Genomic DNA, 18374 nt, shown 5'->3' with positions numbered 1-18374 from the left:
CATAGAACACTGGAATTGAGATCTTACAATGAAAAAAGCAAAAAAAAAAAATTGCAAAATAATATTTTTTAAGTAAAACAATATCATACAAGCAAGAGTACAATTGTTCCGAATCTCAGTGCGGCTTTAATTTGACAACAGGTAATCATTCATGCTGCTATTCAGATCAACAGCACGATTATGACTATGAGTATGATGAATTGTATAACAGTTAAACAAAAAGTTAATATTATCTAGATTACATTTTAGACACAATATTGCCAGTTACTTTGTCTATTTCTGCTCCCTCAACTAAAATCCAAATGAGGACCGATCCTGAATTAATGTTGTTGAACTAATGGGTTGAATGAATGATTCAATGACTCACTCATAAAAGATGACTTGTTTTGTTCCTGAATGATTCAGGGTGCTTATCAAACAGAAGGCTGCATCCCAGTGAGGCTGTGTGTCCTTCCAATACTAGTTCTTCTGAGGCTAGGCCAGACTCAGCATTGAACGCTAGAATGAGACAGTCTAGTAAATGTGCATGGCCACGTCACGCATGTTCTTGCCCCCACATACGGCATGAAAATACTATTAAAACATAATTTTGGAAAAAACACTTTGTATTGAAAATCTTATATCTTAAATATAACTGGCTTTTTATCAATGCAATACAGTGAATGACAAATGTCTGTGGTCTCCCAGTGGCTAAGATTATTTGCAGTTTAGTGTTTAATTTACAATGATTAATTTACACCAAAACAAAAGAAAACATGTATGGCTTAATCTCTGAAAACATTATTTTTGTCTTACATTTCACAATGAACTCAGATTAGTTCAGTGCTTGTGGGTGATTGAAGGACATGAAGGATCATTCAGAATGAGCTGAATGAAGGACGCAAAACAAAGGCTGCCTTCCAAGGATCCTTCAAATTGAGAAGGCCTTCAAAGGCACTCGATGACATGGCAGCCGAGATACGCAGCCTTACTAGGACGCAGCCTTCCATTTGAGAAGCACCCTCAGTGTTGTTGAACAAATTGCCTGAATAAATGATTCAATGGTTCTCTCATAAAGTCACACATTGCCACCTACTGACCCATCGATGTAACCTGCAGAAAGAGTCAGTAGCTGCGTTTCCATTACCCTTCAAATTGCGCAAATTGTAATTGCAAATTGAAATTACGCTCAATGGAAACACGTGAATTTCGCAAAAACTCCCAAATATCGCAAAAACTTTTTTACGCTCACATGAGGTGGTTTTTCAGGCAATTTGAAAAAGGAATATTTCGCAAAACTGCAATGGAAATTTTTTTTTCTTATTTACAGGTCACCTGACGTACAGTCACATAGCACGGTACGTTTGTACAGAAGACGAGACAGTGGTGCTTTTCTTTTCTTATTTATGCATCTCTTTCCTTGTACCTCAGCTTCACCCCCATAGATGCAACGGGAGGATGCAAGAAAAGAAAACGAGGACGGGGTAATCTGAGGAAATCTTATTTGTATATTGGAATATAATGGATCCCTCGAGCGTCAGTTCAAAGCGTCATCAGCTGCGCTCGAGTCTTGAGTGATCTGGGGACCCTTATTATTAAAGTTTGACATCTAATACTAATAGTATTAATCTATTAACAATTAATAATTAAAATAATAGAAACTAACAGTATTAGATGTCTATGCACCTGTACATCCTCGCTCATAGCTCCCCAGGAAGCTTCCTCGTTCCTCACCTCCTTACGGTGCATTTATAGAATTGAAATGGCCTTCGAGATTTTCTTTGATCGTTTTCCAGGTCACAGGCTGGAGGATGGAGGAGCGAAAAAATGAGGAAGCATCCATTGGAGAATTGAGAAGCACCCACGGAACCATATATGAGGGAGAAGGGCTTCCGGAAGCTGTGGTAAATATTACACTCAAAATAAAGCTCTCAGATAGAAGTATCTTTTGGAAATCTTATCGCGAGAGGAAAATGACTCATCGTGAGAGTTTTAGTCGCATAACATAGGTTAATGGAAACGCCGTCATGTCGCAATAGTTTTTTAATCGACATTTAGAAAATATCGCAAATCTGTAATGGAAACGTGGCTAGTGAAAAATCATCACTACACATTCCAGATAGACTGTCAGACTGTGTTAAACACAGACAAAATACCTTGAAACACAGCTCAGCCAATCAGATTGCAGGACCGGAACTAACTGTAGTAAATTAAGTTTCTTTCCATAAAAATCGCTGCATTGGATGCAGACTTTTCGCTGTAGAACAAAATGTGGTCAAGAGTGTGTAGTGGTAATCTTCCATCATCTTACCACATCCTCTCACTGAGGTGTGCGGGTATGGACCGCCTGTCTCTAATTAAATTGAGTATCTGGACCGAGGGTCGGGTATCTCTCGCAAATAGAATTACACACCATTCAGTAATTCTTAATAGGCCTCCAGGCCAGCACTAATATTCTATATCAGTCATAATTTGCTTTTTAATAGGAGGCGGCCCTGCTCTTTTAGGTAGCTCATGCTCTTGTGGAGAGGTAATTTCACCCTGTTCAAAAGCCCCTTCACAGAGCTTCACCAGAGGGCTCTGCCAGCCTAATGGAACTGTCATAGAGATGTAAATAACATTGGCACTTTGTGAAACAAGCCATGAAGGGCAGGCAAGTTGAGCACAAGCATGACCCTAACTAAACCTTTCCTCTCTGATATGCACACACAAGCACAGACAGCCACATGCTTAACAATTTAGGCATCTGTTATGCAACAGAGGAAGCACTTCATCACTGAGGAAGAATAAATACAGGAGTGATAAATAACCTAACTAGACAAAGTCACTTTAAGAGAAGATTAACTGACTCAACAGTCAGGTCAATCAGAAGTGATTGTTCTGCATGAAGTCACAAGTCAACCTTGACTTTAGTCAGGTTTAGAGTCAACATCTTTGACAGCAGCACACCACGGTTTATATTTAAGGGTAGGGAAACATTTACACACAATCCATCCGATAAGGTTCGCTCATGGGGGAATAATATTTTCAAAGTAAATATGCATGTAATGTAGTTATTTTGTAAACAAATTAACAAGTCAAATCAAACTTCCTAATGCCTCTCCCAATCTCATTTGCGTAAGAAGTTGTAGCATGACGAATCTGCATTTAGGCGGAAAATAGCCTATGGTATAAACGTCTTGCCTGTAGTGTAGCGTAAATGGATATTTAGCGTTTTTTTTTTTTTTTTTTTTTACAATGCACAACAACTGCAGAGAAATCCGGACTCACTCCTTCACTCCTTGATTTGCTTAATAAAAGCAGTTTGAGTTTGAGATTCTGTTGACAAACATGTTTATAGTGCATTATTTTCAATGTATTTATTTATTTAAATGGGGATAAGAGGGCAAGAGGGGATGGTTGTGACATCATCAAGTTCATGAATAATAATTAGCCAGGTAATTTTCCTAGACTGTTCAGCCATGTAACTTAATATTCATGAGCTAAGTCTTCACCTAGGTACACTTCATAAATATCCAGCTCAGATATGCTTAAATTCCACAGATATTCCACACTGTCATGACATTGAGATGAAATATCAGATCACCTTTACGTTTGCTCAGCTATTTTCACAAAAACTTAAAGGTGCAGTAGGAGATCTGGGAAATGTTAACATTAGCCTGCTAGCATTGAAAGCATACGAACCCACCCTTCCTGCAAATCACTGTCCAAATCCACGCCTCCTCCAAAACATGAACACGCACATACACAGCTGCTCTCGGCAAAGTGTCACAAGAGACAGCATTAAAAATTACCTCATGTCTCAAAGCACATAACATTACAATAATAATGAACGTAAACAACACAGAGAGCTTGTACCTGACTGCTGCAGATAAATTTCGGTGTTGATACTGTTGACATGGAAACGCATAACTCCAAGTCTGAGGACCTGAACAGCTCTGGTTAGAACATCACGGGTTGCCATCTCTTAATTATGTGAGTTATGGCATGAACGCTGCATAAGCTCATTGATATATATATATATATATACAGTATCTCACAGCAGTGAGTACACCCCTCACATTTTTGTAAATATTTTATTATACACTATATTGCCAAAAGTTTTGGGACGCCTGCCTTTATGTGCACATGAACTTTAATGACATCCCATTCTTAGTCCGTAGGGTTTAGTATGGAGTTGGCCCACCCTTTGCAGCTATAACAGCCTCAACTCTTCTGGGAAGGCTTTCCACAAGTTTTAGGTGTGTGTTTATGGGAATTTTTGACCATTCTTCTAGAAGCGCATTCGTGAGGTCAGACAGCGTTGTTGTCGAGAAGGCCTGGATCGCAGTCTTTGCTCTAATTCATCCCAAAGGTGTTCTATCGACACCAAACTCGCAGTCATGTTGGAACAGGAAGAGGCCATCCCCAAACTGTTCCCACAAAGTTGGGAGTATGAAATTGTCCAAAATGTCTTGGTATGCTGAAGCATTAAGAGTTCCTTTCAATGGAACTAAGGGGCCAAGCCCAGTCCCTGAAAAACAACCCCACATCATAATCCCCCCTCCACCAAACTTTAGACTTGGCACAATGCAGTCAGGCAAATACCATTCTCCTGACAACCGTCAAACCCAGACTCGTCCATCGGATTGCCAGACAGAGAAGTGTGATTCGTCACTCCAGAGAACATTGAGCTAATCTGAAGGCCACACTAAGTTTGGAGGTCTGTAGCTATTGACTCTGCAGAAAGTTGGTGACTTCTGTGCACTGTGCGCCTCAGCATGTGCTGACCCTGCTCTGTGATTTTACGTGGCCTACCACTTCATGGCTGAGTTGCTGTTGTTCCCAATTGCTTCCACTTTGTTATGATACCACTAACAGTTGACCGTGGAATATTTAGTACTGAGGAAATTTCACGTATGGACTTATTGCACAGGTGGCAACCTATCATGGCACCACGCTTAAATTCACTGAGCTCCTGACAGCGACCCATTCTTTCACAAATGTTTGTAGAAGCAGTCTGCATGCATTTTATACACCTGTGGCCATAGACGTGATTGGAACACCTGAATTCAATGATTTGGAAGGGTGTCCCAATACTTTTGGCAATATAGTGTATCTTTTCATGCGACAACACTGAAGAAATGACACTTTGCTACAATGTAAAGTAGTGAGTGTACAGCTTGTATAACAGTGTAAATTTGCTGTCCCCTCAAAATAACTCAACACACAGCCATTAATGTCTAAACCACTGGCCACAAAAGTGAGTACACCCCTAAGTAAAAATGTCCAAATTGGGCCCAATTAGCCATTTTCTCTCCCCGGTGTCATGTGACTCGTTAGTGTTACAAGGTCTCAGGTGTGAATGGGGAGCAGGTGTGTTAAATTTGGTGTTATCGCTCTCATTCTCTCATACTGGTCACTGGAAGTTCAACATGGCATCAAATTGGTCTGCATGGTCTGCACACTGCATCAAATTGGTCTGCATGGCTGTCATCCCAGAAGGAAGCCCCTTCTTAAGATGATGCACAAGAAGACTAGCAGACTAAGAACATGGATTACTGGAACCATGTCCTGTGGCCTGATGAGACCAAGATAAACTTATTTGGTTCAGATGGTGTCAAGCGTTTGTGGCGGCAACCAGGTGAGGAGTACAAAGATAAGTGTGTCTTGCCTACAGTCAAGCATGGTGGTGGGAGTGTCATAGTCTGGGGCTGCATGAGTGCTGCCGGCACTGGGGAGCTACAGTTCATTGAGAGAACCATGAATGCCAACATGTACTGTGACATACTGAAGCAGAGCATGATCCCCTCCCTTCGGAGACTGGGCCGCAGGGCAGTATTCCAACATGATAACGACCCCAAACACACCTCCAAGATGACCACTGCCTTGCTAAAGAATGTCTCCAGACCTAAACCCTATTGAGCATCTGTGGGGCATCCTCAAACGGAAGGTGGAGGAGCGCGAGGTCTCTAACATCCACCAGCTCCGTGATGTCGTCATGGAGGAGTGGAAGAGGACTCCAGTGGCAACCTGTGAAGCTCTGGTGAACTCCATGCCCAAGAGGGTTAAGGCAGTGCTGGAAAATAATGGTGGCCACACAAAATATTGACACTTTGGGCCCAAATTGGACATTTTCACTTACCAGCAGTTTAGACATTAATGGCTGTGTGTTGAGTTATTTTGAGGGGACAGCAAATTTACACTGTTATACAAGCTGTACACTCACTACTTTACATTGCAGCAAAGTGTAATTTCTTCGGTGTTGTCACATGATGATATATATTATATATATATATATATATATATATCTGAGACCCATAAAAACTGAAACATAGACTTGATGTCCAGTCACCTTACATTTGAGTAAGCAATCATTCTTTTCACTGAATGAATATGACAAACATATTGCACTCTCCATGGGAGAGAAAAAAAAAAAAAGAAAAAAAAAAAAAAACTCAAATGAAAGGTTTGCTTTGGCATGTTAGATTCATGTGGGTGTTTTTTTTTTTTTTTTTTTTTTTTGATTTCCCGATCTACTAAACACTGCCAGTGTGCAGTGTGTGCAGTCAAGAGCGCACACTCTCATTCATTTCATATCTGGGAGTATCTCGCTCCAATCGTTTTATAGGTCAGTAGATATAAGCATGGATCAGACACCTGTATTTTTTTTTCTTTTCTAGTGTGGCATAAAGATAAAGTTGCCTTTTTGCCCCCACATTAAGAAAGAACAAAAAACTGAAACACCAGGTACTAAAACTACAGCAAATTATAGTGTATTGTTCTGAATTTTCAATATGTTTATAATAATTTGAATTCTGTTATGAAGTCCTAAAGATATCAGAATGTACAGTATATCCTATCCCCAGAAAAGTTATAATTGTTTTGGAGTCTGAAGTTTCTTAAAATAAAATAATAGAATTTATAGACCCCAAATGCATAGCTTATAGTAACATGATACAGCGTATAGTTATAATGATTTCAGGATGTATAGATACCACTGAGGTCATAATCATTTTGAAATGTATCATCTCAGATGATGTTTTAGCATTGATTTTTGTAATGTATAAGTGAGGTTCCTTTACACAATCAAATTGCTTTTGTGGAGCTCTTATGAGTAACAAATGCTAAAAACAGCAAAGGCCACTGTTCATTGGAGCTACTCAAAAAAATGTTAGAATCTGGTTTTCGCATCCAAACCTAAAGTCACTGTATTGAAATGATACCTGATAAACAATAAAACCATTCTCACTCTGACACATCCCTCTGTAATGGGCTCCCCTACCTGAGAAGTATTTTCTGGGTCGCTGTGTGAAGGCAGGCAGGCTAAATGGCAAGGAAGGGAACTGACAGATTCTTTAAAGATGCCAATTAGACAAGCTGCCATTTAGATCAAACACACCAAGCTTTTTTCAGTGCAAAGCCATGGCATTTATCAGCAATCCCTGCTTGTTAGGAGAACAGGCTGAAGGCTGAAAGTTGAAGGTGTCCAACCTTCCTAACAGGATGAGAGAAGACTGCAAAAGGTGAAACCTTCTGAACAGAGAAAGGAAACGGACAGAGAGCTGAGAATAGTGAATACAACTACTCATCTGGTTACTGCAAACTATTTTTTTTTTTACTTTTTAGTCAAAAAAAAAAAAAAAAAAAAAAAAAAAAAAAAAACGCTTTTAGCGTAGTTATCAGCTCATGCTATGCTAAGGCCTGTAAAGACTGTTAAAAGGACGGCAGAATGGAATCCATTAAAGAGACGGTCTGCTTTCTCTGTCACAGCCGATAAAAGTGATCTCATTACTGATTACACACGCACACACTTCCTCTTCGACCTTTCACTGTACATACAATATATATATATATATATATATATATATATATATATATATATACACACATACACACACACACACACACACACACAATATTGCCAAAAGTATTGGGACACCCCTCCAAATCATTGAATTCAGGTGTTCCAATCACTTTTATGGCCACAGGTGTATAAAATCAAGCACCTAGGCATGCAGACTGCTTCTACAAACATTTGTGAAAGAATGGGTCGCTCTCAGGAGCTCAGTGAATTCAAGTGTGGTACCGTGATAGGTTGCCACCTGTGCAATAAGTCCATACGTGAAATTTCCTCACTACTAAATATTCCATGGTCAACTGTTAGTGGTATCATAACAAAGTGGAAGCAATTGGGAACAACAGCAACTCAGCCACGAAGTGGAAGGCCATGTAAAATCACAGAGCGGGGTCAGCGCATGCTGAGGCGCACAGTGCACAGAAGTCACCAACTTTCTGCAGAGTCAATAGATACAGACCTCCAAACTTCATGTGGCCTTCAGATTAGCTCAAGAACAGTGCGTAGAGAGCTTCATGGAATGGGTTTCCATTGCTGAGCAGCTGCATCCAAGCCTTACATCACCAAGTGCAATGCAAAGCGTCGGACGCAGTGGTGTAAAGCACGCCGCCTGCCACTGGAATCTAGAGCAGTGGAGACGTGTTCTCTGGAGTGACGAATCACACTTCTCTGTCTGGCAATCCGATGGACGAGTCTGGGTTTGGTGGTTGCCAGGAGAACGATACTTGCCTGACTGCATTGTGCCAAGTGTAAAGTTTGGTGGAGGGGGGATTATGATGTGGGGTTGTTTTTCAGGGGTTGGGCTTGGCCCTTTAGTTCCAGTGAAAGGAACTCTTAATGCTTCAGCATACCAAGACATTTTGGACAATTTCATGCTCCCAACTTTGTGGGAACAGTTTGGGGATGGCCCCTTCCTGTTCCAACATGACTGCACACCAGTGCACAAAGCAAGGTCCATAAAGACATGGATGAGCGAGTTTGGTGTGGAGGAACTTGACTGGCCTGGACAGAGTCCTGACCTCAACCCGAAAGAACACCTTTGGGATGAATTAGAGCGAAAACTGCAAGCCAGGCCTTCTCACCAACATCACTGCCTGACCTCACAAATGCGCTTCTAGAAGAATGGTCAAAAATTCCCATAAACACACTCCTAAACCTTGTGGAAAGCCTTCCTAGAAGAGTTGAAGCTGTTATAGCTGCAAAGGGTGGGTCAACTCCATATTAAACCCTACGGATTAAGAATGGGATGTCATTAAAGTTTATGTGCACGTAAAGGCAGGCGTCCCAAAACTTTTGGCAATATATTCTCAATCCAGAGGCAAAATGTTACTTACTGAGGTGGGGAATCTGGGTACATGACGTTGACTTGAGACAGCGTCTCCACATAGGAGTCAAAGTCAAAAGCAGGGGGAAAGTCCTCAACACAAGTGGACCTCAGCTCTCCAATGGAGCCACCATATGAGAGGCCATCTGGAGCTGTAGAAACAACAACAAAACATGTGAATTTCTGTTTCTTATATTATAAGTTTGAGAATGTTAAGTCTTGAGAGTGAGGCTTTTATATATATTGCACATTGTTTTGTCCATTATTTATTTCTAAAATCAATACTGTCATGTTCTTAAAGGGACAGTTCACCCAAAAATTTGAATTCTGTCATCATTTTCTCACCTCTCCACCATTTACTCATGTCATTTTAAACCCAAAAGACTTTTGTTCATCTTTACAACACAAATGATATGATAAAAATTTAAATATATATTTTAATGAAACCTGAGATATTTTGGTACCTCACTGAAACTATTCTACCATAACTTTGTGGTTAAATTCAGGACTTCTAAAGAAACATGATTGCTTTAAATGGTGAACAGATTTAATTTAAGCTTTTATTCACATGTATATATTGATCATCACATATATTCAGCACATCAAATAGTGGAAGCTCAATCAGAATCGGAATCAGCTTTATTGCCAAGTACAGTGGGTTTACATGTACAAGGCATTTGTCTTGGTGTACAGGTGCTTAGAAATAGTAAGACAGTTTAATAGTGAAAGAGAAAGTTTGAAATGAGAAGCATAAATAAGAAACTATAAAGAAGAAAAAAAATAGTATAAATATGAACAAACAATAGAGTTGATAAATATAAACAAACAAACGTAGTTGACTGATGCTCAAGAACAAAAGAGATTTGTTCTCACATCACACAAGCACGTTCAAGCTTCTGTTTTTAATTCCTAAATTAAATCTGTTTATCATATAATGCGATCTTGTCTCTTTACAATACTAGGATTAAACTGCTATCTCTTTATGAACTTTTTGAATAGTCAAAGTCTTGGTTGTGTAGACCTTCAATGAAGGGACAGATATCTCTCAGATTTAATTAATAATATCTTCATTTGTGTTTCGAATATGAACTTATGGGTTTGGAACAACATGAAGGTGAGTAAATGATGACAATTTTTATTTTTGGGTGAACTATCCCTTTAACGCACTTCCATTGCTAATATAATGTGTATAAAAATGTGGTTGTGACATAATACCATTATATTTCCTTAAGGTCTACTACACATTAAGACATTGTGGTAAAAGAACATACAGATGTCCAATCTAAAAGATTTCAACTAAAAAATTTATACCTCTGCATAAAACATACAGCTACAATTTATTGATAATAGCGTTATAGGTAAAGACACTACAAGTGTTTGTAATGGTTGAACAGCAATGAGAATGTAAATGGGTTTGCTGCCCTAACTGTCAATAACAGCATCTGCATTACAATCTGCAGTAATGTACTACATAAACTGTAAAGACCAGACTGAAATGGTCAGAGATTTAAAAAAAAGTTACGGTTTTCAGAGTAAAATTAACTCAATCATTTTTTTTTTTTTTTTCATGATATAACCTTATTAAAAATGTTTAAATGTCACTACATAAGATAACAAAAGGAATCTAACTAAGTGATGATTTTTAAAGAAAGATAGCACAAAAAAAATTACAATAACATAAGTTTGTTAGATTTAGGTTAAAAAAAAAAAAAAAAAGAGAGATAGAAAACATTAGAACATGCCCATGGTTAATGATAAAATACACCAGTGATAACTCTGCTAGGACAGTAAAATCCAAAGTAAACCTAAACCTTCAAAATGCTGCAGTTTATAATACAGTCAATGCCAAATAATAGAAAGATGGTCTTGACCATATCACTAACTACTGGACAAGGCTAAATGATAGACTCAGTAAAGCTATAAAAGGACAGGCTTTCCAATGGCATCATTCCCTGAACTTCACCAATATTTAAAAAAAAAAAAAAAAAAAAAAAAAAAAAAAAAAAAAGAGCAAAATGGGATGCTGAACTTTCAGAATAGCATTAACAAAATAGTATGACAAACCAACTTTTCATGCATGTCACATAACTACTTATGCCACAACACAGTACTATACACAAAGACTACACACAAAACCTTATGTGTTTTTGATATGTTATGGACCCCATGAAGTTAGGCCACTGACCGTAGCTGGCACGCAGGTGGGGGTTGCGCAGTCGGCTGTCTTTGCGCAGACTGCCCACAATGATGGTGATGCAGGAGAGGAAGAGCACCAGGCCGATGACGATGCCAGCCACCACCAAAGGGGACACCAGCAGGCTGGCTTCATTACCCCCTTCTTGGCAGTCTGGGTACTCATGAGCATGACTGCTCTGGTTTGAGCTCACTGGATGGAGGACATGGTAGAACCAGAGATGGGATGTGTGGAGGTTTGAGAGAATGAGGAAGATGGGAAGATGACATGAGAAAAAGAAATAAAGAAATAAGGGAAACAGGAGAGAAAGATGAGCCGGATGGTCAGTTTTTAAAGCAGTTTCAATAATTTACAGTAGCAAGTGTTACATAAAGCACAGAAGAGACATTTTCTTCTTTCCCACACAGATTTTAATGGTGTGGTATTATGTCAGTTTCCATATAATAACCCTTCTCTGAGACACACAAACACACTCACACACCTACCTCTCTGTGTACCGCAGATCAGGAATGCTCCCCAGACTTTCATCCCTCAGTGGATTAGATTCTCAAGTCTGCAGCGTTTAATTTTTAATCTTGACCCGTTTGAATTTTTAAATATGTGGGTGGAAGACTTTCATTTCAGCTCACAAGAAGCCCAACTCCAGCCATTACCTCCCCTCTGACTTCCTTCACCCGTTCCATTCAGACCAGAGAGAAACCAAAATAAGCCACATACACACACTTACACACATACACTTATAGGCTACAGAGATACAGACAGATTCAATAAAGCCTATTGGGAAAAATGATGATATTAACACTCTGTGGGCTTGAGGCCTCCAGCCCTTCCTAGAGATAAACAAGACAGAAATCAAATCAATGTATCTGTGGGGCCAGCAGTGCTTGAGAATGAGAATGGTAACCATATTTATTCTGAAGACAAAGGAAACATCTTTAAGTGTTTAGTGTAAAAAAAATCAGTAATTTTATATATTATATAATATATATTATATTCGCTATACGTTATATATATATATATATATATATATATATATATATATATATATATATTAGCTTCGCGTCATGCCTAACAATGCCCTTCAGCCGTGACTTATACATGATATAGCACTAGCCTCTCGTACCTTATTGCTTTTATAAAACGGTTACCACACAATACAAATATTAAAGCCAAAAATATGTATCAATGCAACTTTCATGAAGTAAACTTTCACTAAAAGTCTTCCTTCCGCCGGAAAAAATAGTCCCTGACCGTGAACAGCAACAGAAGTTACATTATTACGCCATTAGATGACGGCAAAGACTGTCTTTATGAGTGTGTCAGTCAGTAGTGAAGACTTATACATTGAAAAGACTGAATTGTTGTGAACATGGAACAAGACGCAACTGACAAATGCTTTGACTAGCGACTGTCAGTCACGGGAAAACCCCTTAACTCTTAAAAGGACAAGATAATACATCGGACATTTAAACAGATTTTTTATTATGAACATAGGACTGACCTGAAGGAAAATGCTAAATCTGAATGCAGGTAATAAACTCGCTCAATCGATCTCGTTCTCATATTACTCTACTAGTTCTACATAATACAGTAAGCTTCAATGAACAATATCAATTGAGAACATACAGTTTACGTTGCTAAGGGTGTTGTGTAGTGATACACAGAACCGTTGGGTGAAGCGGTCATAGCCGTGTTTTATCGTGAATAAAACACAGCTATTGACCAGTCAGAATTAAGGAACTAACCGTTTTTATAAATTAATTGAAAATGAATTTATTTGCAAATTATTTGCACAATTACTGCAGGTAAATAAAAATGCATGGTGATCACTGTTTGTTAAGTTCAGTCGCATTTTTGCATATATATAAACATTCTAATCAAAGATCGTGCCACTCAACTAATATGTCTTACCACATGTCAAATGCGTCACATGAAATCCCTGTGTAAAAGCATGAAATATGTGTATTATATTTCTGTAGATAGTCCAGTAATATTACTGTTGTAATTAAAGTGCCATTATTATACTGTTTTAAAGGTTCCTAATTTTGTTTTGCAATAGGTTTACATTCATCCAAAGTCAAAAAACATTTTAATTTTCTCATAATATAATTCGCACATCACCTAATTTCTCAAAAAGTCTGAAAGCGGTTAGTTTGAAGATTCAGTCTCTCTAAACCCCCTTCCGTGAGCCTACTCTGCTCTCATTTGTTTAGACAGCCTACTCTGTTGTGATTGGTCTACCGCTTACAGCGAGTGTCGGAAAACGAAATGCCTATTACCATATCTGAATTTGAGATCCGGAGGCTTCCTCAGTGCTTAATACACAGTGATACTAACAGGAACAATGTCGTCTGTGTTTCCGTACCAATTCCAGTGCAAGTCCTCAAGTCCTTTCAGTGCAAGCGCTGAAAACAGCATTTTCTCAACATGTCTACAACACGAATCACTTCTATGTCTCAGCTACAACTACAGTGTTTTAGGGCGGGTCAAAGTAGATGTTGTTCACGGGCAGCCAATGAAGACCATTTGTTACATTGTTACATAGGTATGTAACAGGAAGTGAGACTGGAATTGCTGACGACACGTTTCAGCAGTTCAGAATCGATTCTTTCTTTTAGGAGACTAACTATTTGTTGTGCAATTTGATCTTTAAAATTTTGCAGACCTTTTACATTCACAAACAGCTATATTATACACCACATGAAAGGTAATATTCAAAAAAAGCACAATAGGGACAACTTTAATGGTTGAACAATACAGTATCTTGATTTAATTGATCATATGAAAAAAAAAAAAACGTTTTCTGCCTGGAATGATTGAGCAAAATATCACACCTTACTGATACCAAACTAGGCCACAGGCTGTTCAAAATACTAGAAAGACTCAACACAAAATAATCACAGTCAATCAAAAGACCTCCTTAACATCAATAATTTCACACTTTTACCATCACATGTGCTTTCTCACACAAAGGTAACTAAAAAGGGTGCTGTGGTCACTTGACTATTGCTATTTTGAACTTCAGTCACTATACTGTTAGCAATTATTAATATTTTACTGAATATATTGAAACTTTATGAAGTTCCTGATTCTGAGTCAAAAATATAAATACAAAAACATATTGAAAAAGTTTTTTTTGTTGTTGTTTTTTTTAATATATTGCATCTGAGAGAATAATATCACCTGTGATATTCAGCAAACATTTGGCAAAGAAACTGAGGTGCTAAATGTTGGTCTGTTGTTATTAAACTTTGAGAAGGTGTAATACAGCATTGCTGTTCAAACACCTCAATTCTCATGAGACTCTTTAGAAACCAGGTTGTGTATCACACTCAATTAATTATTATCAGTTGACAAACCTTTACAGTTATTTAGGCAACAGAATAAAGAAATTAAGCAGTGCTATCAGTCAAATGTACTTTCAAAGACACATTTTAATTACACTGTTGTTAAAAAGTTTTGGGTCAGTAATTTCTTAAAACAACAACAACAACAACAACAAAGTTAATACATTTATTCAGCAAGGATGCAATAAAATGATCATTAGTGACAGTCAAGACATTTACTGTATGTATCTTTTGAACATTCTATTAATCAAAAATCCCGAAAGAATGAAAGCAGCACAACTGTTTTCAACACTTATAATAATCAGAAATGTTTCTTGAGCACCAAATCATCATATTAGAATAATTTCTGAAGGATCATGTAACCCTGAGAACTGGAGTAATGAAGCTGAAAATTCAGTTTTTCCATCACAGGAATAAATAATATTTTAAAATATATAAGCAATATCACATGAGTAGCTGTGTGATATCGCTCTATATATCAGCACGGCTGTGATTCGGCTGTAGGCCCGAGGCCGCAGCACTGCTGTGACTCGCCCGTAGTGCCTAATCACAGCCGTGCTGATATAGAGCATTATCACATGGCTACTCGTGAACTAGCTGAAGGAAAACTGAGTTGCTTCATTGAAGCTTATTGTATTATGTAGAGTATTACGAGAAAGAGACTGACCTAAAGCGAGCGCATTACCTGCATCTGATATTCTTCAGGTCAATCTTATATCATAATCACAAAATCAGTTTGAATGTCCACTGAGGAAAGCATTTGTCAGTTGCATCATGTAAGATGTTTTTTAAAGTAAAAACAACATCCTTGTTTACAACCTTGGTTCAGTCCCTTTCATTATAAAAGTCTCTGCTACTTACTCATAAAGACAGTCTTTGACATTATAACAGTATAAGAAGTTTGTATAATAGGAAATAAAACAGTTCAGTCACATGAACAAAAAGCAGCGCTCTAGTTAGTACAGGATTTAAGTTCAATGTACATATAAATTTATGAAACTTAATATAGCCCTTAAGCCAAATCAGTTTGCTCTGGAACAAGTAATAGATTAATAAGACTAAAGATTGCCCATTTGATATACCCAAAACGAATTATATCTCATATTTAACCAAACTCTAAAAATGCTGGGTTGTTTCAATCCAATTCAAATATGGACCAACCCAACTGTTGGTTTAAATTTTTTAATTAAATTTAAATTAAATTAAGGACTGGCTGAGATAAAGCTGTTCTTGGAGGGTACATGAGTGCTGAATGCTCGCTGACGGCCTGGAGCTCACATCTCCGAAAACGTCTAAACAAATTTTCAGAATTTTTACATATAGGTCATATTTGAGGTCTAAATAACTATTATCACACGGCTACTCGTGAACTAGCTGAAGGAACACTGAGTTGCTTCATTGAAGCTTATTGTATTTTGTAGGGTATTATGAGACATATACTGACTTAAAGCGAGCGCATTACCTGCATCTGATATTCTTCAGGTCAATCTTATATTCATAATCACAAAATCAGTTTGAATGTCTGCTGAGGAAAGCATTTTCAAATTTTTTACATATAAGTCACATATTTGAGGTCTAAATAACTACATTCTTGCCTAAAAAAAAAAAACTTTTGAAACTTAATTCTGGGACACAACAGTACAGTATCTGTGAAAATATGGTGGACTTGCTTGTCCGCCATGACACTCTCTGTGAGAATGTTGAAAGCGGAGTGATTTAAACGGTGAAACGTTTCCCGTGGTGATACTGATAGAATTCCACATGGCTGGAAAGACCTCTCAGCCAATCAGATTTGAGAACAGAACAAGCTGTTGTACAGCAAATTCACAATATTATTTTACTGCATTGTTCATCAAATAAATGCAGCCTTGGTGAATGGTGAGCATAATAAACTTTGAGCAAAAGCATTACAAAAATGTTACCAACCACACCAACTTTTGAATGGTAGTGTATATTTGCTACAGACTAAGGGGCCGTTTACACGACACTGTCAAAAAACACTTATTTCAACTAAAAACGGAAAACATTTAATGCGTTTTGGCTGTTCATTTACATGACAACAGTATTTTAGGGGCCTTTTGAAAACGGGTTTCAAAGTGCACATTTTTGAAAACGATACCGTTATTGGCTCCATGTAAACTACAAAAACGTGAATTTGTGAAAACGGTGACATGCACATATGTTTAGTATTACACGTTCAGTCTTAGGGCGTGTAGTTTTCCTTTACAAAGTGACATCGCCAACTACTGGCCTGGCATGTGTTTTTAATTATTTGCACTAGCGTGCTAGTGCGTGCCAAGGCCAGTCGTGTTTCCACTGTCAAATATCAATTCTGGAGTCTTAAGTCTTTAAATAAAGACCAAACGTTTGCTTCCAGTCATGCTCATTTTGTGATCTAGCTAGTTTTCAGTCAGTTGGTGAAATGGAAAGGTGGGGTTGTGTGACGTCAATCTATGGAGGCGTGTTAAAGGCATGTTTTAGGGTAGCGCTGTGGGGCTACTGGACCGACAGTGGAAACGCAACTTGTTTTTGGCCTTGGTGCTTGAGGTCCGAGGCTATTGGCCCCTCCCGGCATGTTGTTAACCCTGCCTCGCACTGGCTCGACAGTGGAAAAGCGGCTAGTGAGGTCTCTAAAGACCACATGGTTGCGTCTCCAGGGCTACAGCAGCATGGAAACCTCCAGGCATCCAGCTGGTGTATGCTAACATGTCTGCTGTGTCCTCATACTCAAGATGTGTGGTATTATGTGGTGAATCTGATTGGGATTGCATTTGGGAGATCAGTTCACTCTGGTCAGACTGGATTCAGTCAAAGCGTATGGCTTATGTAAGTTGTCATGTCCTTCTACTGTCCTTCCCTCTAGCCCTTGTATCCCTGTCCTGTCTAAGATAAAAACACATGGCTTTATGCTGAAGGTTGCAGCAGACCTACATGCAACTCTATTGCATAATCACTATTTATGCTTTTTCTGCCCTTCTTTAGCCTCTCCTTCACACACAACACACACACACACACACATACACGCACATGCACACACACACACACACACACACACACACACACACACACACACACACACACACACACACACAATGACATACACACTTTTCACACGCTGCTTCTTCTCTTCTTTCTCTTGTCATGCTTCCCACTGGGAACAATCCAATTCTGTGCCACGGATTTCCAAAACTGCAGCCCACATTTTGTGTTCAACATTAGGCACTTTCTCACATTACTATTTTCAGTTATGCACTAACAAATTACTACTCTTAAACTGCATATTTTTTATTGTCTTTTTATAGTAAAAAAAATAAAATAAATAAATAAATAAATAAATCTAAACATTCCAAAAATAAGATATATTTTGTAAATTTACTTTGTTTAGAACAAGTGAAAAAAATATCATAAAACAAGACAAAATATATACAATATTCAAGATAAATTCTCAAAACAAGTCTTACAAGGGTCATATAAAAATTTCCTTGATCTTTTTGAGAAAAAAAAGAGTTCCCTGTACTATGAAAAATACCATAATGTTTCTACTGAAACTGAACTTCAAAAAAGCCTTGCTCTGAAATTCTTCAATTTCAGAAAGCCATATTTACACCCAGATGGCAAATCTTCTGTGTATTACTCTATATGTAACGGAATTAAAACCCCAAACTGTAGCTACAAACTGTTTAATTAATCCAG

The 18374-nt window shown here is 38.1% G+C and overlaps 1 protein-coding gene across 1 annotated transcript in view; it reads right to left on the bottom strand.

Annotated features, from left to right (window-relative positions):
- bean1 (brain expressed, associated with NEDD4, 1) overlaps positions 1-18374 on the bottom strand; it is a 57723-nt gene that overhangs the window by 17852 nt on the left and 21497 nt on the right. The window contains exons 4-5 of the mRNA XM_051899654.1: positions 11326-11526; positions 9151-9292 (exon numbers count right to left, since the gene is read on the bottom strand). Of these exons, the coding sequence (XP_051755614.1) occupies positions 9151-9292; positions 11326-11526 (343 nt within the window). The remainder of the gene's footprint in view (positions 1-9150; positions 9293-11325; positions 11527-18374) is intronic.

The sequence above is a fragment of the Ctenopharyngodon idella genome, chromosome 7 (assembly GCF_019924925.1).
Source record: "Ctenopharyngodon idella isolate HZGC_01 chromosome 7, HZGC01, whole genome shotgun sequence".
NCBI lineage: Eukaryota > Metazoa > Chordata > Actinopteri > Cypriniformes > Xenocyprididae > Ctenopharyngodon > Ctenopharyngodon idella.
The sequence above is the reverse complement of the archived record's forward strand: the minus strand, read 5'-3'. Positions and strand labels throughout refer to the sequence as shown.